Source organism: Charadrius vociferus, unplaced genomic scaffold, assembly GCF_000708025.1.
Source record: "Charadrius vociferus isolate BGI_N301 unplaced genomic scaffold, ASM70802v2 scaffold251, whole genome shotgun sequence".
NCBI lineage: Eukaryota > Metazoa > Chordata > Aves > Charadriiformes > Charadriidae > Charadrius > Charadrius vociferus.
In genome coordinates, this window is record NW_009646963.1 from 119,516 (window position 1) to 138,170 (window position 18,655).

An 18,655-nucleotide genomic window follows, 5' to 3' on the forward strand; every position below is an offset into this window, starting at 1 on the left:
CTGAGGTGGAGTGAGCATGCCATGCTGGAGTGGCTGTTTGCTGCTGGGAATTTAACTGAGACACAGATTTGCACTTTGAATATCAGAACTGCCCATCTGTTCCCTTTCCTTGCATCTACCTACAGGCTTTACTGCTGGCTGAGGAAAACAACTGCTGTCCTGCAGAGCAGCACTCTCATTTAGGTTCTCCTTCAAAGAGTGAACCTCAAATATTCTCTGCTATTTCAGGAAGTGTTTTGGGTTCAGGTCTTTCTAGAAAGATGCAAAGAAGGTAGCACAGCAGGACTTGAGGCATGACTCAGAGGCCATTTGAAGAAATGCTGGGGGAAGAACTTTGCTTCCCACGGCAGCTTGCCCCAGTTTGTAGGCTTGTCTTTCCTCTTCTCAGATAATGGTGGAAACAACCTCTCTTGCTCCTTCCTTCAAGAAGGTTTTATGGATTCTTGGGGGGATGCCCACTGGTTCCCCAAGTGCCGCAGGTCTATTTCATCCTGTTCTTCCCACAGGCAAGACCATCTGGACGCTGAACTCCATCCACCTTTCAAGTGGAATCCTGGCTGCACCAGCTGCCACTCTTCCAGATGTAGATGGAGATGGGATTAGGGATATTGTTGTTCTGGCACTCAAAGAGACACAGGTACAGCATATACCTGCTCATGGTCTGACAGGTCCTTGACTATCTAGAGGAAGAACAGGGAGCCTGATGTGGAAAGGCTGTAACAAGAGCTGCAAGAGCCCCTAATTTTTGTTCCCTTAGATTTCCCTGAAAAGCACCCTGTTTCTTTCAGTAGGTCAGAGCAGCAAGATTAAGCAATTATGACACTACCTGCATTTCTTGTCATCTGTGAATGAGCAGAAGTGTCATTATTTACCCCTGGCTGAGACTTGAGAATTATCTGTTTCTGTTCAGTGAATGCTTAGTTTGAAGTGAGTGTTTAGCAGCAGTGCAGGGAGCCATGTTGAGATAGATCTCTGGAGAAAGGAGCATTCGGATTATCCAGAAGAAAGAAATACTTGTGTGATTAATTCAGATGCAGATTTCCTCTATGCTCATCCCTCCCCTCAACTTTAGCATTAATGTTGTTAGAGGAGTTCACGTTTTTGAAGTTCCTTCCATCTTTGATGTGTTTGCATCAAAGAATGAATGTAAGACTCCCAGGAATCCAAACTGAGCAAAGAGAAAGAGACCACTAGCTAGACCTTGCTGTGGGGGAAAAGAGCAGTGCAGCTTCATGCTGTGGGGATTAGAGAAGATTCTGAGAGCGCAAGTGCATGAAAGCACTGCTAAAAATCTCTACATCTGTCTCTTTGCAGCCTGATGTGTTTTTCATCTTGGTGTCAGGAAAGACTGGGACTGCTTTGGGTGGGCCTGTGAAGTATAGCACCAATGGAGAAGGGAAAGTGATTGGCCCCCAGGTCCACATCACCAGCCGGGGAGCCATCTACATCCTGTTCGGTTTTGGTAAGATGCACCTGACCCAGCGTGTCCCTGGGATATCTCTGCCATTCCTTTTGCTTTGAAGGCTAGGAGTAGAGGGCATGGGAACAAGTCCTACTGCCATGGTGTGGAAGAGTGCAGCGGCACCAATACTTGCTAGCCTGGAATACCTTGGACTTTCCAAAAGGCACATCATGCCAGGGAAGTTCCAGCTCTGCGCATTTCTTTGCCTTCTGCCACAATCACAGTGGTCCCAAGGACCCTGCATGCTACCAGAGAGTTAACTTTTGCAGGCAGGACTCTTCATCTTTGCTCTTTCTGGCAGGTAATGTTCAAGCAGTTGCCCTGAGGGATATCTTTACCCAAGCCAGAAACCGGGACAGCTTTCCTGCAATGCTGCAGCAGGAGGAGCCAGAGTGGGAAAAGCGCAGATCTGTCAACCTGTCAGAGCTCATTGACATTTACAGGTAGGAGATGGAGTTGTCATCTTGCTTCTGCTGGGAGAGGATGGGGAGGGTGGGCACCTCTTGGTACTCCTAGAGATGGTCCTTCCTACATCAGTACTGTCGTTTTTTCATTGCCCAGTTGATAACAGTACTCTTGGGAGCTCATTGTTTCCTCCCCGTCCTGTGGTTGTCCCAGCCAAACAAATGCAGAGTATGGCAAAAGGGAGTCCTTTACTTCTCCTGCTCCTTGTTCCTTTCTTCCACCCTGTATGCATACCTGGAGGGAAAAAAAAAAAAAGGTGTTCCCAGCTAATGGAGTCCTTCTGGGAAGCTCAATCTGTTTACAGTGTTGTGGGCCTGGATATCTCAGCTCCTTCTTCTTTACTGCCAAATTGTGGCTTAGGTCAGCCTGCATAGGAATAAAGGGAGGGAACAAATGTGACACCCCCTGCCACCCTCTGCTTTTAATAGTAAGTCAAGATGTTCAGAAGAGCCCACACCTGAATTTAACCCACTTAGCTGAGGAACCCCCAAAGGAAGCTAAGCTCCATCACTGGGGAAAAGATGGGCTTCTCCAAGAACAGTTCAAATCTTAGGCAGGATGAATTGCCGTGTGGACAGGCAGCTATTGCTGAGATGTGCAGATAGAAGCCTCAGAATCTCCTCTCTTCTTTTTATTTGTTCCAGTGGGGGTGTTGACTTCCTGCAGACTTTGAAAGCACCTGACACAAACTGCAGCAACCTGCTTATCACAACCAAAGAGGGCTTGATCCTTCTGCGGGGACAAGACCTGGAGCCCCGCTGGACCCTGGAACTGCAGAACATTAGCAGGTTACATACTGGGAACATTTTTGTGTCCTGTTTCTTCCTGTACTATTTCCTGCCTTTCACTTTTAAGCACATGGGCTCCTTAGAAAGCAAGTGAGAAGAATTCTCCATGTCTGCAGAGAAATATAAGAACTGAAGGTGTGCAAATACATTGCTGAGCAAGTGAGGAGTGCAGGAGTTGGGGAAGCAAGGAACAGAAGGCTGGAAACCTGAGCTGTGTGCTTGTGAGCGATCACAAATAAGGGTCTTGATTCAGGTACCCGACATCGATGTCATGACTACTGTGGCATTGGAATTCAGGGGATTACTGGTGTGTGATTCAGCCCATCTGTTGTCCACGGCTGCCACTTGCAAGCTCAGTGGAGAGGAGCAGTTGCATTAGTGATGTTAAGTATTTAGAGAAAGTGTCTGAGTATGGTCCACAGGTCTTAATGTTCCTTGAAAGTTGAAAATGAGCACTCTGATGGCAGTTAACGCATCATCTATACTAAATGTAAACCTTAAAATAATACTGGTCATCCTCTAATTTCACACATGGAAATTAAGTAATTTGCCAGATCTCATGGGTTGATAATAACCAGCAAGTTTCAGCTTCCCCAGTATTAAATATTTGCAAAGGGCAGTTGGGCACAGTCGAGGGAAATTATGTGGGAAACAAATTGCTTGCTCTGCTATCTAGAGGAAAGAAAGCAGCTCTCAGCTCAGTGTTACCTGACTGTCAAGAGCGTTTATAGGAAGAAGGCATTACAACTTCATTAAGCAAAAAAATATCAGTGTTCAACTAGGTTTGATACTTAGTTACTTCCACATTTTTGAGGGCTGATGGGTGACATAAGAAATGGCTTTAGTAATGGCTTATGGCTAGTTGATCTTGCTATGTGGAAAGGAGATGTACTAAAAGTGTTATGGGTCCAGAGTCTGCAGACTTGTGGATGTGTCTGGGGTTTAGTTCAAAGGCTAAATGTGTACCAGCTAAGCAAAGCCAGTTCATAGATACTGTAAAATCAGTTATACGCAATAAATTTCTAAATGGACCCACAAATTAATTGGAAAATTTCTATGGGTTCAAATCAAGAAAGACTGAAAACTGCTTTACCTGTTCCATTCACAGAATCACAGTATGGTTGAGGTTGGAAGGCATCTCTGGAGATTGCCTAGTCCAACCTACCTGCTCAAGCAGGCTCAGCTAGAGCAAGTTGCTCAGGGTGTGTGCTGTCAGGTTTTAAATATCTCCAAGGATGGAGACTCTCCAGCCTCTCCGGGCAACTAGTATTCCAGGTTGCCGCACTCCTGCCCTGATTTTTCTGGTTCCGTGACCTCCCAAGGGACAGAGTACAACACGTGTATAGGAGCTGCCAGATAGGCATTGAAAAATAATTAAAGCAATTTCAAGCAAGTTCAAGGCCACTGTGCTAAAGTCCTGGACTTCCTGTTTTCTCAGAGTTAAGAGATGAAATCTGGTAGACTGAATATATTGTGGACAAGCATTTATTTAAGAGAGGTTTTTTTTAGGACTTAAAGAAGTTCTGCTTAAGCAACACAAGCTGGGGGACAGATTCAGCTCAGGGGTGTCACCAGATAAACAGACCCAAACCCTCATCAGACAAAACTTACAGAGCCAAGCTGAGCTCCCCTTTTCCTGGGTAAACCTGCCTCAAGCACACCACTCCAGATGGGCAGCCTGAGTCCAGCCCTTTGGGAACAGACTCCGAGAAAAAGAGCCTGGCTGCTGCAGATGTGCTGCATTTCCAGATAGCTTTTGACAAGATCCCTGGAAAACTATAAAGGAGAATCAGTAGTCATAAAACAAGGGTGAAGTTCAGAGACCATGAAATTGAGTAAGCAGTTGAAAATTGTGTTGAAAATGGATGTTTCAGATGAGAGAGGATTAATAGCAGGTTGCTGTGGGGATTACTGTTGGGCAGGAATAATTACTAGCCTTCTGGTTCATTTGAGAAAGTGCCCAGGGGATTTTTCAGTTGATTGGTAGCATCTAAAATACATATACCTGCCTCCATTCAGGTTGTGGGATCTGCCACTGACTGTAACCCATAAGGTACATGAAAAGAGGCACCTTAGGAGAGGTTTTAAGTTTATGCCCATAGGATGGAACTATCTACCACTTCCTGTTGTACTGGAGAGCTTTCAAGCTATAGGAGTGTTCCATGATGCTGCCTTGAAAGCATTGGTTCTGCTTGCCAAAGGTGTCTGTAAAGTGAATGACATTGTTTGATGCGTTAAGTATAAACAGTCAAGCCAGCGCTGTACTGTGGCATTGCTGTTCTGGAGCCATTTTGGTGTGTGCATTTTAAAGGGGAAGCTGGAAAAAAATGGAGAAAATGGCTGGAAAAAATGCTTTAGCATGGAAAATTAAAGCTAGTGCATTTATATGATCAAAGAGGAGCCTGAGAGGTGAGTTCATAAGCGTGTGCAAGTAATGGGAGCTAACAGGCATTTTAATCTTGCCATAGCAAGAACAAGTGCCTTGGAGCAAAAGCCATTCATGTTCAAGAAAATGAAAATGCAGGCATGTTTCTGTGGGTGAGATTAATCATTAGAACTGACTGTCATGAGAAGTGATGAATTCATCTCATCTTTGTATTTCCGTAGCAAGCCTCATGGCTGGTAGATCTAGTCAAACTCAGCCTACTGATACTTGGTTAATTGGGTGAAATATAGTAATCTGTCATAAACAGGAGGTGGGAGGACATGTTCTGATGATCCTGCCTTGCCATAAAATTTCTGATTCTGTGAATTTTGAGGAATCGTTTGTGCTTATTTAGAACCTTGTGTCTAGCTGTGTTGAATTTAAGGAAGGTAGAGATAAGACTCAGAAAGCCAAAGGCAAGCAAGATGGTTAGAAAACAGTTACAATGAGAGATATTCAAGTAATAGTGTTATGTCACCCAGAAGGGAGAGGATGAGAGGGGACTTCATTTAAACTGCTGAAGCTTATAAAAAGGCTTGTAAAACTGCCAGCGGTAAGAAAACAAAGAATCATGGGCTGACATTAATGGTGAGTGTATTAAGAGCCATTTCACACAGCTAAGGCAGCCTGGGAAATGCACTTTTAGCAGGAGGTCAAATCTGCCGATGCATTTTGAAAGGGCTGGGTAATTTTTTATGACCATAGCAAGGCTGTACAGGTTCTCATGCTAAGGAAAGAATAATACAGTCGTGTCACAGGGTGATAAACAGGTGTCTACACAGCCCAGCAATGGATGCCTCCCGCCCAGACAACTCTGAAGAATGGCTAAGCAGCACCATGGGCTGCTTGATAATTTTTCACTTTTCTGATCCACCAATAAATGGTTCCTGGCAGTCAGAACAGTTCTGAGTGGATGAAAGGTTCTATTTAGTGTGGCAAATTCTGCCTTTTTAAGAGGCAGAATGGAGGACAAAAGCAACTGTGCTGCCTTCATCTGAAATCCCTGCTTTTCTGCCATGGGGCTGAGTGTTTCTTTTTCCAAATTTGCAGCCAGCCTGTACCAGGTTACTTTGGTGCTGACCAAACTCTGGACTTCATGCTGCAAGCACAGACTGGAGATGGCAACAAAAAGGTAAAACAAGTGAAGACAAGGAGGGCAGTGGCAGTAAAGAAGTGAGGGAGGTTGGGTTGAAAGGGACAATCGTTCCCTGCTCCTCGCTCTTCCCATTTCTGTGGCTGACACTCATCGCTGTGTGGCCTTCAGCATGAAAGGGAACAGCACAGGCCATGCCACTCACTGCAAGGGGGCTGTCTGTGCGCCCACACCTGGACACCAGTTAATGCTAAATCTCTCCCCTTCCTTGAGGTGGTGGTGGTAGATGGCAAATCTGGCCTCCCTGTATGGAACCAGGAACTCCCATGGCAGAAGCAACAGCTCGATGCACTGTCAGTCATGACTTTGGACAAGAAGTCTGCTTTTCTTTTCTGGGCTGATGAAGCACAGCCTGTGTTGCAAAGTTTGGTGAGCAAGCATCCTTTCTTCTCTTTGAGGTTTCTCTGTGAGGCACATGCAGTCTCTGTCTTTTATTCCTAATGTAATTGAACTTTAAACCTGCCATATAAGAAGGGTGTCAGGGACATCTTTTCCTCTTTCTCTGACATTGACTTCTCTGAGCCTGAACACAGGAGTTTTTCTGTGCAAATTCTTCACCAGAAAGCTTTATTGACAGAAAATTCCTGTCCACAAAACCAAAACATCCTGCATTAATTTTTTCTGCAACACTGAGATAGTTTTACTGCAGATTTGTTCCCAGACCCAGAGTGCTGCTTCTCTGCATGCAGGCACAGAAATCAGCATGGAGACTCAAACTTCCAGACTTTGAGCTTTGAGAGAACTAGATCTCAACCTTACCGAACAGAAGTTGTGCAGCAAATTCTGTTTTAGAAAAAAAACTTTGCAGGATTTCATCTCTGTAAAACTATAGAAGTTTTGATTCTCTGATCCATGTAAAGACAGCGTAGTGTGAGAAAACTTCTTTTTTTTTTTTTTTTTTTGGCAAAGCTAGACTCCTCTTTGTCAGCCAGCTGTAACATTTTTGTCTGTCCTTCATTCCAACAGCAACCTGGTCTCAGACCTGAGCGTCCAGGACTGCACCACCTCTATCTCCTCCATCCTGTTTTTCCTACAGTCCTTCTGGACCTCACCAATGCAACAGACAAAGTCATTGCTTCAGCAGGTAAGTACAAATGGAGGAGAAACTACCTAGACTAAAAGAGATATGGAGGCAGAGGCAGCTGTGAGAAACAATGAGGTGCAGTTGTGGCTTTAAAGGTAGCAGCTGAGGGCCAGCAATGGGAAACAAGATTCATCCTGATTCGTCCTGTCCAACTCCTACTTTGCAAATAAAAGACCCATGAAGTTTCTTGCACGTGTTTAAGCAAGGAAAGGTCTGAGTTTGACTTCATGCACGTTTTAGACCACAGAAGTTCCCTTGTTCCCCATGGAGCTATTTGCGATTTAAGGCGGTGCATGAAGAATCACTGTGAAACTTTTCTCTGTCACCTCAGATACACTTCTGCTTTTGTTGGGCATCTTCTCCTGCTCTGTGGGATAGCAGCTGTGCTGTTTCTTCCTGTTTCTTTTTGAAAGGGGGAATCCAAAATATTTACACGTGTGTTTTCAGGGAAAAGTAGTTCTGCAGGATTGCACAGTTGCTGTTGGATTTCCTTGCTCTTGCTAAAGCAGTTCAACCAACAGCCAGTCTGTTGAGCATGGCAGGATGTGGGATCCGTTCATCCAACGCTGAGTCCAGTAGGCCGGGAAGCATAGAAAAGCTACTACATAGTGATATAGCTAATTGGATTTATCAAAAACACAGATCGGTCAAGAACAAAGAGAAAATCATTTTTAGAGGGGTTTATTAGAAACTGGGATTTCTGAGGTCTGTACAGATCATTCTTCAGTGACTGGAGTTAACTGACTTGCCAGCGCCTTCCAAATTTCTTCTTCTCCGAGTTTAGAATAATATCTACTGACAGGTGTGGGAAGGAAAGCTCTCTGAAAGTGAACTGCATTATTGAAGTATGTGCATCTCTTATGTCAAGCTCAAAAACATCACCTGGAACCAAACCGTTCCATTTCAGATCTAAATTTCAGTCTGTTTATTTCGATGGAAAATTTTTAACTTAAAATTATTTTTCCTGATTAAATAAGGTACGTGCAATTGTAAAGTCAGACTGAATATACCAGTAGATGTTTTGACTGAGTAAAGAGTGTAAGATTTCTTTTGGAAGAAACATAATCATTTACTCCTCACCAATATTTCCTCTCCCTTTTCTGATGCACCAGTTGGAATTAACGATCTCCAGAAGGATGCATTTCACATCACTGTGACAACAACTGCGACCTCTGAAAAACAGCCAGGATTTCTCTCGGTCAGCAAGCTGGGCCTGAAGTGGGCCATGATGAGTCAAGGTCGAATGGTGTGGCTAAAGGACACCACGACTCCCAAAATCAGCCGTGGAGAAGTGAGGCGATTTCTTGCCCGACTGAAATTCGTTGACTTTCCTCAGAAGGTGAGATTGTGCAGGAATCCCTAATGAAACCCAGGCCCTTGAAAACATCCCAACAGACACAGTTAGTGCTCTTTGGGATGCAAAGAGATTGTTTGTAAGATGACTGGCTGCCCATTTGGGCATAGGCTGGACAGACTGTGGGGCCCAGCTGTACTTTGGCAGTTGGACCAGGAGGGATAACTTAGAAAGAACCAGGGATCATGATTATAAGGGACTGAGAAACTCCAAGAGGGAACAGAGAGGTGGGACGGAGATCACTTGTTTTGACATGGGCAAACAAGGCTCCTCCATATTCAGTTGCTGACCTGTGAATTACCACTTTTCTCTACCAGACTGAATGATAATAGGTTTTGGCTTCAGTTTTTGTTTGCCTTTCCTTCTCCAGCTCTAGCCTGGTGCTTCTTCAGATTTTGGTTGGACCTGTGGCCTGTATGGGGAATACAGGAAGCTGCTCTGTGGATCTTCAGGAAAACTGCTGTGTAGAGGGAATGGGGGCTAAAAGCACTTCTCCTTTCTTCAGCTCTCTGGGGAATGCTGCTAGAGGCAGGTTTGTCCTAGGCAGACGTGTCCTGTACCAGAGGAACCTTGTTCAGCGTCTCCCCCTCCATATGCCGTTCTTGCATGCTTCCTTCCAGGTAACACAGAAATGTGAATTTAGAATTTATATACATACATATATATATATATAAAAAAACAGGTTTTATATATATATATGTATCGGTTTATACAATATATGTATATTTTTTGTATGTTTAATTTATGAATGAGATTTAGGACACTCCTTTTTATGTCCAAACAGTATTCCCAGGCAGTCAAACAAGCTCTAGGCCTAGAGTGGGCCATGATGACTCAAGGCAAATGGTGTGGCTAAAGGACACTACCTGCTTAAATCTTTATATTTTTGGAGAGAAGCCTCTGTCTTTTTCCTGCAGGGCTAGTCTTGTCTGCAACCTTTCCTGTGCTCTCAGCCCTCTTCTCTATTCTGTCCCCAACTCACAAACAAACTAATTCTCTGGCTGACTTATCTGATCTGGAGAAAGATGGTCCCCACAGCATTTGCCAGCCCATGCACTTGTATATTTCTTTCCCCAGTCCCAAGTTCAGGACAGGTTCATGTGGGTGATGTAGAAGCAAAAGGTTCACATCTTATTTCTGTCCATCCCTAAGCTTTTTATGAATCCAAAGTGTCACTGTAACGTCACACTGCAGTCCAATGGGCTGAGTCCCCCTTTGCAAATACATCACAACCCTTTTGGGATAGATTCCCAGCAGATCCCCACTGGCACTGTAAACATCACACTAGATCCAGTCACAGCAAAGCTGATTCTCACACCACTGCTTCGGGGTTTAGAGGCTCAGACAGAGGCAGAACTGGAAAGCTTTTCTGTGCATTTTACCCCTATTCTGGGCTCAGCTTTACCATTTCTTTACCAGCCCAGCCCTGTGTGCAGTTCAGGAGGAATGCACTACCACCAGGGCACATTTGCTCACAGTATGTTTAATGCTTTGAACTGTGTCTCCGAGTGTGCCATCAGTCTCCTGTGTTGTAGTTGCAGAGCACCTAAATGAATTTTCTTGTCATAGAAATGACCATATAAAAAGGAACCACTTTGGTGCCCCAGCAGCTCCCCAGAGTGTGGGGCAAAAACATAGGAACGGTTTTCCCAGTATGCCTTTCTAGGTCTGTTTTCCCAGTATGCCTTTGACATGAGGCAGAGCCAGGCTGAGGTGAGGATTGCAATGGACTCTTCTGTCCTCCTGCTGGCCCGTGTCCTTCCAGCCTCCCCTCACTCCTCTGTGAGTGGGGAGGTGATAGCAGGACTTTGACCCTCCCTCCAGTCTACCATGCTGTACCTGGGCTCTTGAAACCTCTCATTGTTATATCACCCTCTCTCTTCTCCTTCCCTGCATCTCCATGTAAGGTTTCCAGGATAGCCCTTCAGGATTAGCTGCAAGCCCCAAGGCTGGTCCTTGGGCCCTGCTCTCTTTATGTCAGAGCCTGTGAACAGTTTGTATATGTTTAATGGTATTTTTGTGTAAATAGCTTTGTATATATTAGCACAACTGTAGCAATGGCTCTAGGCCTGGCATTTTCCTCCAGACAGGGGTTAGTGTTTATAATACATAGTCAGTTAATACAGCAGCATAATAAGGACTGAATTAACAGTTGGACTTCATGATCTTAAAGGTCTTTTCCAACCTAAGTGATTCTATTATTCTATGATTCCATGAACGTGTGAGGACCAGTAACATGAGGATTAAATAGGAGTGTCCCTTCCCTCCTGTATAGCCACCACCTTGCTGGGAAAGGTGAGGCGGCTGTTAGGTGAAATAGTTATTCTCCTGAGGTTCTTCCTGAGAGAACTGATATTCAAGTGCAGTGACATTAGCTCCTCCATAATGTGAATTCACCCTGCCCACACACACATCCCCGCTGTAAATAAAGAGTCTGTCTGTATATTGTTGGGAAAATGTATTTGAACTGTGAACTGCAGTGGCGCAAATAAATTATGTGTACAACATCAGCGTGTCATGTGAACCAGTGTTTCACCTTTGAGAGGTTATGAGTTTGCTCGATTTGGGGATCTTTTGCGATATTTTTACAATGGGGAAAAGGGGACAGATGAAGAGAAACAAAGAAAAAAGCAAAAGCCCAGCCAAGGATTCTTAAAGGTTGTGGAGAAGCATGGTAGAAAGATACAGACAGGAAGGTGCCTCAGAACGGAAGATTTTGGGGGGAAAAGCAAGAAGGGAGCATGTGGGAGTCATTACAGGTAGGAAAGAGGAAAGAGATGTCTGAAAGCAACCCCCCCATTCCTACTGCAGCAGCCCTTTTAATCTGGGGGCAGGGAGAAGAGGAGGTTGGGCCTGGAAATGAATAAATAGGGTGTTCAGAGAGGATTACAGCCAATGAGTATGAGCACCGATGCCCTTCACTGTAACACTGAACCAGTGGGGTTGCTGGAAAGTCAATGTGACACCACCCAAAGAGGCCGAGCGCTGCAATTTATCAGCTGGATGGTGCTGGCTATCTATTCCCCGGTGCAATACTGCTCGGATTTGGACAACTGCCTCAACTCTGCCTGAAAGTGCTTGGAGACAGCTGACATGAACAACATGTCCCTCCATTTTTACCCTTCCCAGCTGAGGACACCCTTCAAACTGTGATCAGGGAGGACCCATCGTGCTACTGGAGGCACTGCTGTTGCCCTGGCCACTGCCCACCTTCTCTTCTCACTCTCTGAACAGTAGAGGAAGGAAGAGCTCCCCAAGAACTTGCTGACAGTGGTGCTAGTGTTTGATTCAGAGCTCTTGTGCTTCCCAAAACCCCTCATCCCTAGCAGCGATCTTCCCCGATCGTCTGTCCCAAGACCTCATCCAGTTCCAGCTCTGGTTCCCGCTGTAGCACTTTCTGCTGCAGCTCAGAGTAGAAGTCGACTCCCTCAGAGACTGAACGGAGGGGCTTGTCTTGGGGCTCGTAGTAGCTGCTTATTTGCTGCTGTATGAAGCACTGGTGATGCTGAGGTTGGTCCTTGAAGCTCCCATCATAGCCCTTGATGTGGTTCCTTTTGAACTCCAGCACCGTCTTGGTGTAGGTGTTGAGAGTGGTGACTGCAGAGGCCATGCAGCAGGTGAAGGAGGCCCAGGCCATGCTACGGGAGAGACAGAAGAATAGCACATGCCGTGAGAAGCTGAGTAGGGTAAGGAATTAAACTGCATGCACTGTAGTGCACCCTGATTCACCAGGCAGAAACTGCTGGGCATGGACATGAACTAGAAAGACTAGAAGTGTCAGGCTTATAACATTACAGTTCTTAGGGGTTATCCCACCACAAGATCCTTCTTAGAGTGGTGGGGTAAGGGAGAGATACAGGGAAAATAAAAAGGGCAGCAGGAAAGTCTACAACGAGTCAGAGCAGGTCAGCACAGTTTGGAAGCAAGTTGGTTGGACACTGGCAGGGCTGCTCAGTGTCTTCTTGGACATGAGGCATGTCGATGAGCATAACCAGATGGCCACTTGACGTTCACAGCTGGCACATGGCACTGGAGTGTTTAGGTCTTAAGAATCAATGTGGTAACCTTCAGTACAGCATTGCAAATTGAGCCTGCTCTTTCCATGGGTGCTGGCAAGGCTCATCCAGCTGTTTTTCAAGTCAGTTATGGCATATCAACTGCAGTTGGCTTCTTTAGCCTTCAGAGAAAGGAACCCTGAGCCACCTGTTTTTGCAGCTGCTCTTCCTGGCTACAGTGTCCACATCTTTAAATATCTGTCTAGGCTTGGTGGTGTAGGAATAGGCCATTTGGACATTGGTTAGTCCAAATGGCTAAAGTCCTAAAGACACCAAACCGGCATGCAACTTACTTAAACTGCAGAAACACAGGGCATGTTTGAGAGCATCATCACAGGTGTGACACTGGCCTCTGCACACAGGGAAGAGCAGCAAACAGGGCAAACCAGCACAGGGGCAGACCTGGTGAGTCAGCAGGGTTGAAGGTACTTGTTTAGGTGTGACCCCATTATTTTGCCAGTCCTTGGTAGCCACTCATTTAAGTAACTCAACAACTCTTTGTTAAAGCAGGGGATGAGGCAAAGACAGGAAATTAGCAGTGGGAGAACCATAGTACACCTGTCTTTGGAAATACAGAAGGTCAAGGAGGGAGGAGGTAGGTTTTGGCAGGGTGTAGCATGGCTGAAGCCCAAAAGGCTGGGGAGGTGAAGATGGCTCCAGAGCTTACGTACTAGTATGCCCAGCCGTAGTCCCATGAGTGCGGTCTCCAGTCCTCTGGTCCCAGACTAACCGTTGCCTGGAAGACTTGAGTGTACATCATGTGTGCCACCATACCAAGGAGACCTGGACACAAAAGACAAAACAGCAAAGGGGTTAGAGCAGGAGCCAGAGCAGCATACTTCAGCCTTGTGCAGGAGAGGAAGCTCTCCTGATGCTGTGACTCCAAGCCTGCAGTAATACACTTACCTGACAACACCGAGGAGACAGCAGCAAAGGCGTTGAGCTTCAACCCACAGACAGGATTGCCCGTATGCAGAATTTCTACCATCATGAGGATGAAGCTGATGAGCAGCAAGCTGATGTACAGCATCTCTGATCCCAGCGACAGCCAGAGGATTCCTGCCAGGAACCAGAGACTCCTCACATAAATACAGGGTGGCTTGTTCAAGGGAGAGTACTCCCTCTTCCCAACCCAATCCTGAAAGGATGCCCTTTGGAAAGAAGGAAAACAACAAACACCCAGAAGCAAAACCCCCCAGCCAGTGAGCAAGGGCTCAAAGGATGCTGAAGGGGATGGAGAGTCTGTCTCAGAAGATGGCTTGGCTGGTCCAGCACTGCAAAAGCTGAGAGGAACTAAAAGAGCTGTCTGTAAACAAGCCAGCATTATTCGTAAACAACAAAGAAGAAGCCATGGGGGAAAAGCCAGAGGGAAAGCTGTCAAGTATCAGCACAAGACCTAGTGGTCATAGGTTGGCCATGAGCACATCTGAGCCGGAGATTAGAAGGTTCTTACCTATTAGCATAGTGATGTTCAGAGTAGGTTTCTAATCACAACAGTGGAAGCAAACGACTTATCCTGGGACTCAACTGGTTAAGAAAAGAACGTCGTGGTTTGTCTATGGCAGTGGCTGGGACTGGCCTCTGGAATTTAGGCGAACCCTTGCAGGCCTGCATTCCTTGGGGTGGATATCTAGCTACTGTAACAACATTCACCGCTCTCCCTGCTGCTTGAACAGAGTACAGGTACTTTTCACGCTGGCATTATTAGTGGGATTTAAGTGATACCACAGTACTCAGCTGAGCTCACTGTGCAGCAGGACTCGGAGGAGGATGAGAAAAGTCACTCTGTAATGCTGGGCTGTGGAAGAGCACAGGATTCACTGAGGAAGAAATATTAATCTGCCAAATGAAGCAGCACTGTGAACACCACCGTTAGCAAATATTAATGGCTGTAGAGGAGACATTCAACTGGGGAAAAGGAGTGTGAAGAAAACCCTCGTTAACGTGGCACTGACTTGACTTCTCAACGTCATTAGTGCCATAGTCACCCAGCTCTTTAGCAGAAACTGATGAGCTGTATTCCCTGCTTGAAGGAGCCGGTCTGCCAGCTGCAGCACCATCAGGGAGACTATTTCATTAGAGGTCAGACTGCTGAAAGTGTCCTGGAGGCTGCATGCACCACATGTGCACAGAGGTCTCTGCATCACTTTCCCTGTGAGTCCAGGCTCACCGCGCATGCTGTATAACCTGGTCTTGTAGTGCTGCCTGTGTAATGCAGGGCTGCTCTGCACACCCACAGCTCAGCCAGCCCAGCCTGCAATCAGCAGTCATGCCACCTTCTCCAGTGCTGGCCCAACCACATAATGGCAGCTGCACTGGAGGCCAAGGTCATCTTAAAATGATGCTATGTGTAGGAAGGAGTGAAAGCGGGTGATAGAGCTGTTAAGACCACAGTGTTGCTGTGAGTGTCACGATTAAGCTCACAGTGATCTTCCAATTAATTTGTAGGAGCTCAGCATCTTATGGAACGCAGTTTTTCTATCAATGTTGGGCTGTAATTAGGCAAGGAGCAGTGGGAGGAGCGTGCGGGGGGACAGACAGAAAGATTTACACATAATCTGGTTGCATAAACCTCCTTTCCTAGGAAAGCAGTCTATAAGGAAGACATTGGAAGCAACAGAGCCAGAGGCCTGGGCAGGGAATGGAGCACAAGAAGATGAGAAAGCAGAAAAACGCATTGCTGCTCCCTGTGAAGTGAGTATTTTGCGGTAAATTCAAGAGTTATTCAGTAAATGCAGCAAAGTCATTCATTATATGACAAAGTGGAGATCTGCATGACTTCAAAAGGATCTTGTAACACCAGCATTATTTGAATTGTGCGAATACTGCTTCCCAAAAGAATAAGCAGGGGAGGTTTTTCTACCCTGCTGTTGTGCCAAGTGACCCAGGTTAATGTGCACTGTGATGCCACTACACACCTCTTGCGCTGGACCCCTCACCTGGGAATGCACATTGCTTTATAAAAGCAGGTCAGCAGTCTTTGCCAGTGTTTTGAAAATAGGACAAACAAGGCAGAAAAAGAAGATGAGGTCCCCAAAAGTACTCATCTCCCTGCTGAATGTTGCGATTCCCCAGATTTTGTTCCAGTCCTTGCTCTCATGGCTTTAATGCTGACACGGGCTCTGCACCCCAGGCCCTACCCTTCACATATGAACATCCTCTCAAATGTCTTGCCTCCAGCCTCCACCTCAGGGAATAGTTAGCAAGCCCACAACAATTGAAAAGCTTTCACTCAGTAAAATCTCCATTGCATATGTACATATATATCCAGGTATACTGAAGTTATCCCCAGGATAATTTGAAACACGTGACAATGACAAGAGGGGTGAGTTCTCCAACTCAAATGAAGTTTTCTATTTGATGAAGCAAGGACTTCACCCTGAAAGTGTAACTTTCAGATGTCCTGATCACTTACCACAAAGTAAGAGGAGACTCAGCTTCCAGAGTCATCACATTATACCGCAAAACTGAAGCACTGAGCCAACATGTAGCATATGCGGGAGGGAATGCTCTCAGGTGGCATCCATCCCCTTCCCGCTGACTACAGCAAGATGACAAGCTCAAACTGGGCAACTTATTAGATGAGATAAATCCCACTTCATATGGGAGGGGGTCTGAGGTTTCCAGCACTGACCTCAGAGATGGCAGTGGTTTAGGCAAACATCTGGGAGGAAATCTTTGCTCTTTTAGCAACCATGAGGCCGGGATTTCATGCCTGGCTCTTTGGGGACCCACCCTGCTGTCTTCACACAGGTGAAATATTGCAGGTCCCCCATCCCAAGGAGGTGCACTGGGCAGCTACAGTGAGGTGTGGGAGTTTGCTCTTACCTCTCTCTGCTGGTGGTGAAAGCTCAATAAAGCTACGGCATTTCTCTTCTGAAATACAAAAACAAAGGTATTAGTTTATAAAACAATAAGGGGAAAAAAAATCTCTTCCTCTCACTTTCTTTTCGCTGCATGGCTCCAGCCATTCATTAGTCTACCTATCATATCTTCTCACCTCTGCTCTCTTTCTGACCATTTTTCCAGACCTTCACTAGGGGAAGGCAGTGTCTGCCTGGAAAACTACAAGTGGCCTTTCCAGAAAAAAAAACTTCAGCAATTTGTGGGCCTCTGGTGAATATAAGAATCTGTCGCTACTCATTCACAACATCACTGTTGGTCAGGCCTATTAAGGGTGTAGCTTATAACAGACTGTAGACCCACCACTTCTGCTGAGGATGTGAATTCCCACTCACTCCAGTCTCAGCAGAGCAGTTCCAGCACTGCTTCCCAAAGAAGAAAGCAAAAAAAATATCTTCCCAAGTGAAATGCCGCGTGACAGAGATGTGAGTCCCTCTTCTGTGGCAGAGAATCACACAGAAATATGGTTTTCTGTCCTCACATTTTAGGCATGCTATTCGGACAAATGGTGTTCATATTTGCTTTGGCTTTTTATGTTGGACAGATGCAAACTATTGTCTCAGCTGAGGGACCATCATTATTATCTGTAAGTCTCTCTTGCTACATACTGCATCACTGCATTTGAGGGTTCTCTCCTCTATTTGGCACAGTATTTTCTCCCAGAAGTATCAGCCTGCTGCTTTTCATGTAAGAATCTCATTTTCTTAATTTCTACCCCCAGTTCTAATCTCTCCCAATCTCCTGTATTACTTCTGTCATCCACAGCTCTCAGGACGCTACCCAGTTTAGTGCCATCTGCAGCCCTCATTAACTTGTGGTTTGCTACTTCACCTAGAACTTTAATGAGGTTATTCCGTAATGGCTCATCTAAACTGATCCCGAGATTAGTCTGAATAATGAAATCCTTTCTCCAGCTCAACTCAAAGTCCTTTTGCTCATAGTAGCCCCTTTTTCTTTGGTTGTTGTTGTCTATGCACTTGCTTCAAAGACCCACAGCAGTGGGTAGCTTGTATGTGATTTACAGGAAGCAGGGACTGAGATTGACTATGTGCTCTACCATGTGCTCTGCTGCGATGCAGATGTAATGCGCTCTCTTCGTTCCTTCAGGCATCGGGGTTATTTCAGGACTGCCCAATGGCCAGACAAGTCTTTCAGAGAAAGCTGTCAAGGGATGTAGTCCCATTCCCACAAGCACCATGGAAACACCCCAACCCAAACCAGTCCCAAATAAACATATCTCCTCCCGCAGCATGTCTGGAAATGCTCATAACGAAGCAATCTTCTCATTAGGACATGAGAGTTTCAAGCACATTCCCTCCTGCTCCCACTCCCATTCTGTCTGCTTTTATTCAGCAGTTCCTTATTTTCAAACTCTGACAGCAACAGATAAGAAAATGAGAAATGCTATACCAGAACTTAGTCAAAGGTGAGGTGTTTGTGCTTGGGGAGAGCTGAAGGGAGGGTGGTGGGCTCAGGGGAATGGGCCTGATGAAAGCCACTTTCATCGCTGTATCTTTTGATACAAATCTCCCTGTTGGCCACTTTCCAGGTCAGTTCTGATCCTTGATGTGTGTGCCAAGCTGCAAAGAGCATCTGTGCACTGCAGAGCATCCACCTGTGCTAGGGTGGCAGAAGGACTTCAGCAAGGCTGGGCAGGAGCAAGTCAAGGGTGAAGGGAGGCACTAAAGGGGTCTAGGACAGGTTGTACAACTAGCTCCTGGCACTCCAAGGTTTACAGTGCCAGTCTCACATGGTCAAAAATCACAAATGAAACCAATCACAATATCACAAATCCAACTAAAAAATTATAATACTGCAGCTCTAATCTTCAGGTCAACTTGCCTCCTAGCTTTAGTTCCTCGGGGTTCAGATCCTCCAGGTTTTCTCTGTATCTATAAGGCAGTAGTTCTCTTTTCTTTTTTTTTTTTTTTTTTTTTTTTTTTTTAAAAAAAACCCATTCCCTTTT

At 45.7% G+C, this 18,655-nt stretch overlaps 2 protein-coding genes across 2 annotated transcripts in view; one reads left to right on the forward strand and one right to left on the reverse strand.

The window, feature by feature from the left end:
• The window catches only part of KIAA1467 (KIAA1467 ortholog), a 15,941-nt gene extending 6,150 nt beyond the window's left edge, over positions 1 to 9,791 (forward strand). Inside the window, exons 5-13 of the mRNA XM_009895260.1 lie at positions 507 to 637; positions 1,315 to 1,462; positions 1,764 to 1,905; positions 2,572 to 2,715; positions 6,191 to 6,272; positions 6,507 to 6,662; positions 7,260 to 7,377; positions 8,490 to 8,716; positions 9,102 to 9,791. Of these exons, the coding sequence (XP_009893562.1) occupies positions 507 to 637; positions 1,315 to 1,462; positions 1,764 to 1,905; positions 2,572 to 2,715; positions 6,191 to 6,272; positions 6,507 to 6,662; positions 7,260 to 7,377; positions 8,490 to 8,716; positions 9,102 to 9,107 (1,154 nt within the window). The 3' untranslated portion in view covers positions 9,108 to 9,791. The remainder of the gene's footprint in view (positions 1 to 506; positions 638 to 1,314; positions 1,463 to 1,763; positions 1,906 to 2,571; positions 2,716 to 6,190; positions 6,273 to 6,506; positions 6,663 to 7,259; positions 7,378 to 8,489; positions 8,717 to 9,101) is intronic.
• Positions 9,792 to 12,053: 2,262 nt separating this feature from the next.
• GSG1 (germ cell associated 1) overlaps positions 12,054 to 18,655 on the reverse strand; it is a 12,872-nt gene continuing 6,270 nt past the window's right edge. Inside the window, exons 3-6 of the mRNA XM_009895222.1 lie at positions 16,615 to 16,662; positions 13,693 to 13,845; positions 13,458 to 13,569; positions 12,054 to 12,369 (exon numbers count right to left, since the gene is read on the reverse strand). Coding sequence (XP_009893524.1) covers positions 12,054 to 12,369; positions 13,458 to 13,569; positions 13,693 to 13,845; positions 16,615 to 16,662 — 629 coding nt within the window. The remainder of the gene's footprint in view (positions 12,370 to 13,457; positions 13,570 to 13,692; positions 13,846 to 16,614; positions 16,663 to 18,655) is intronic.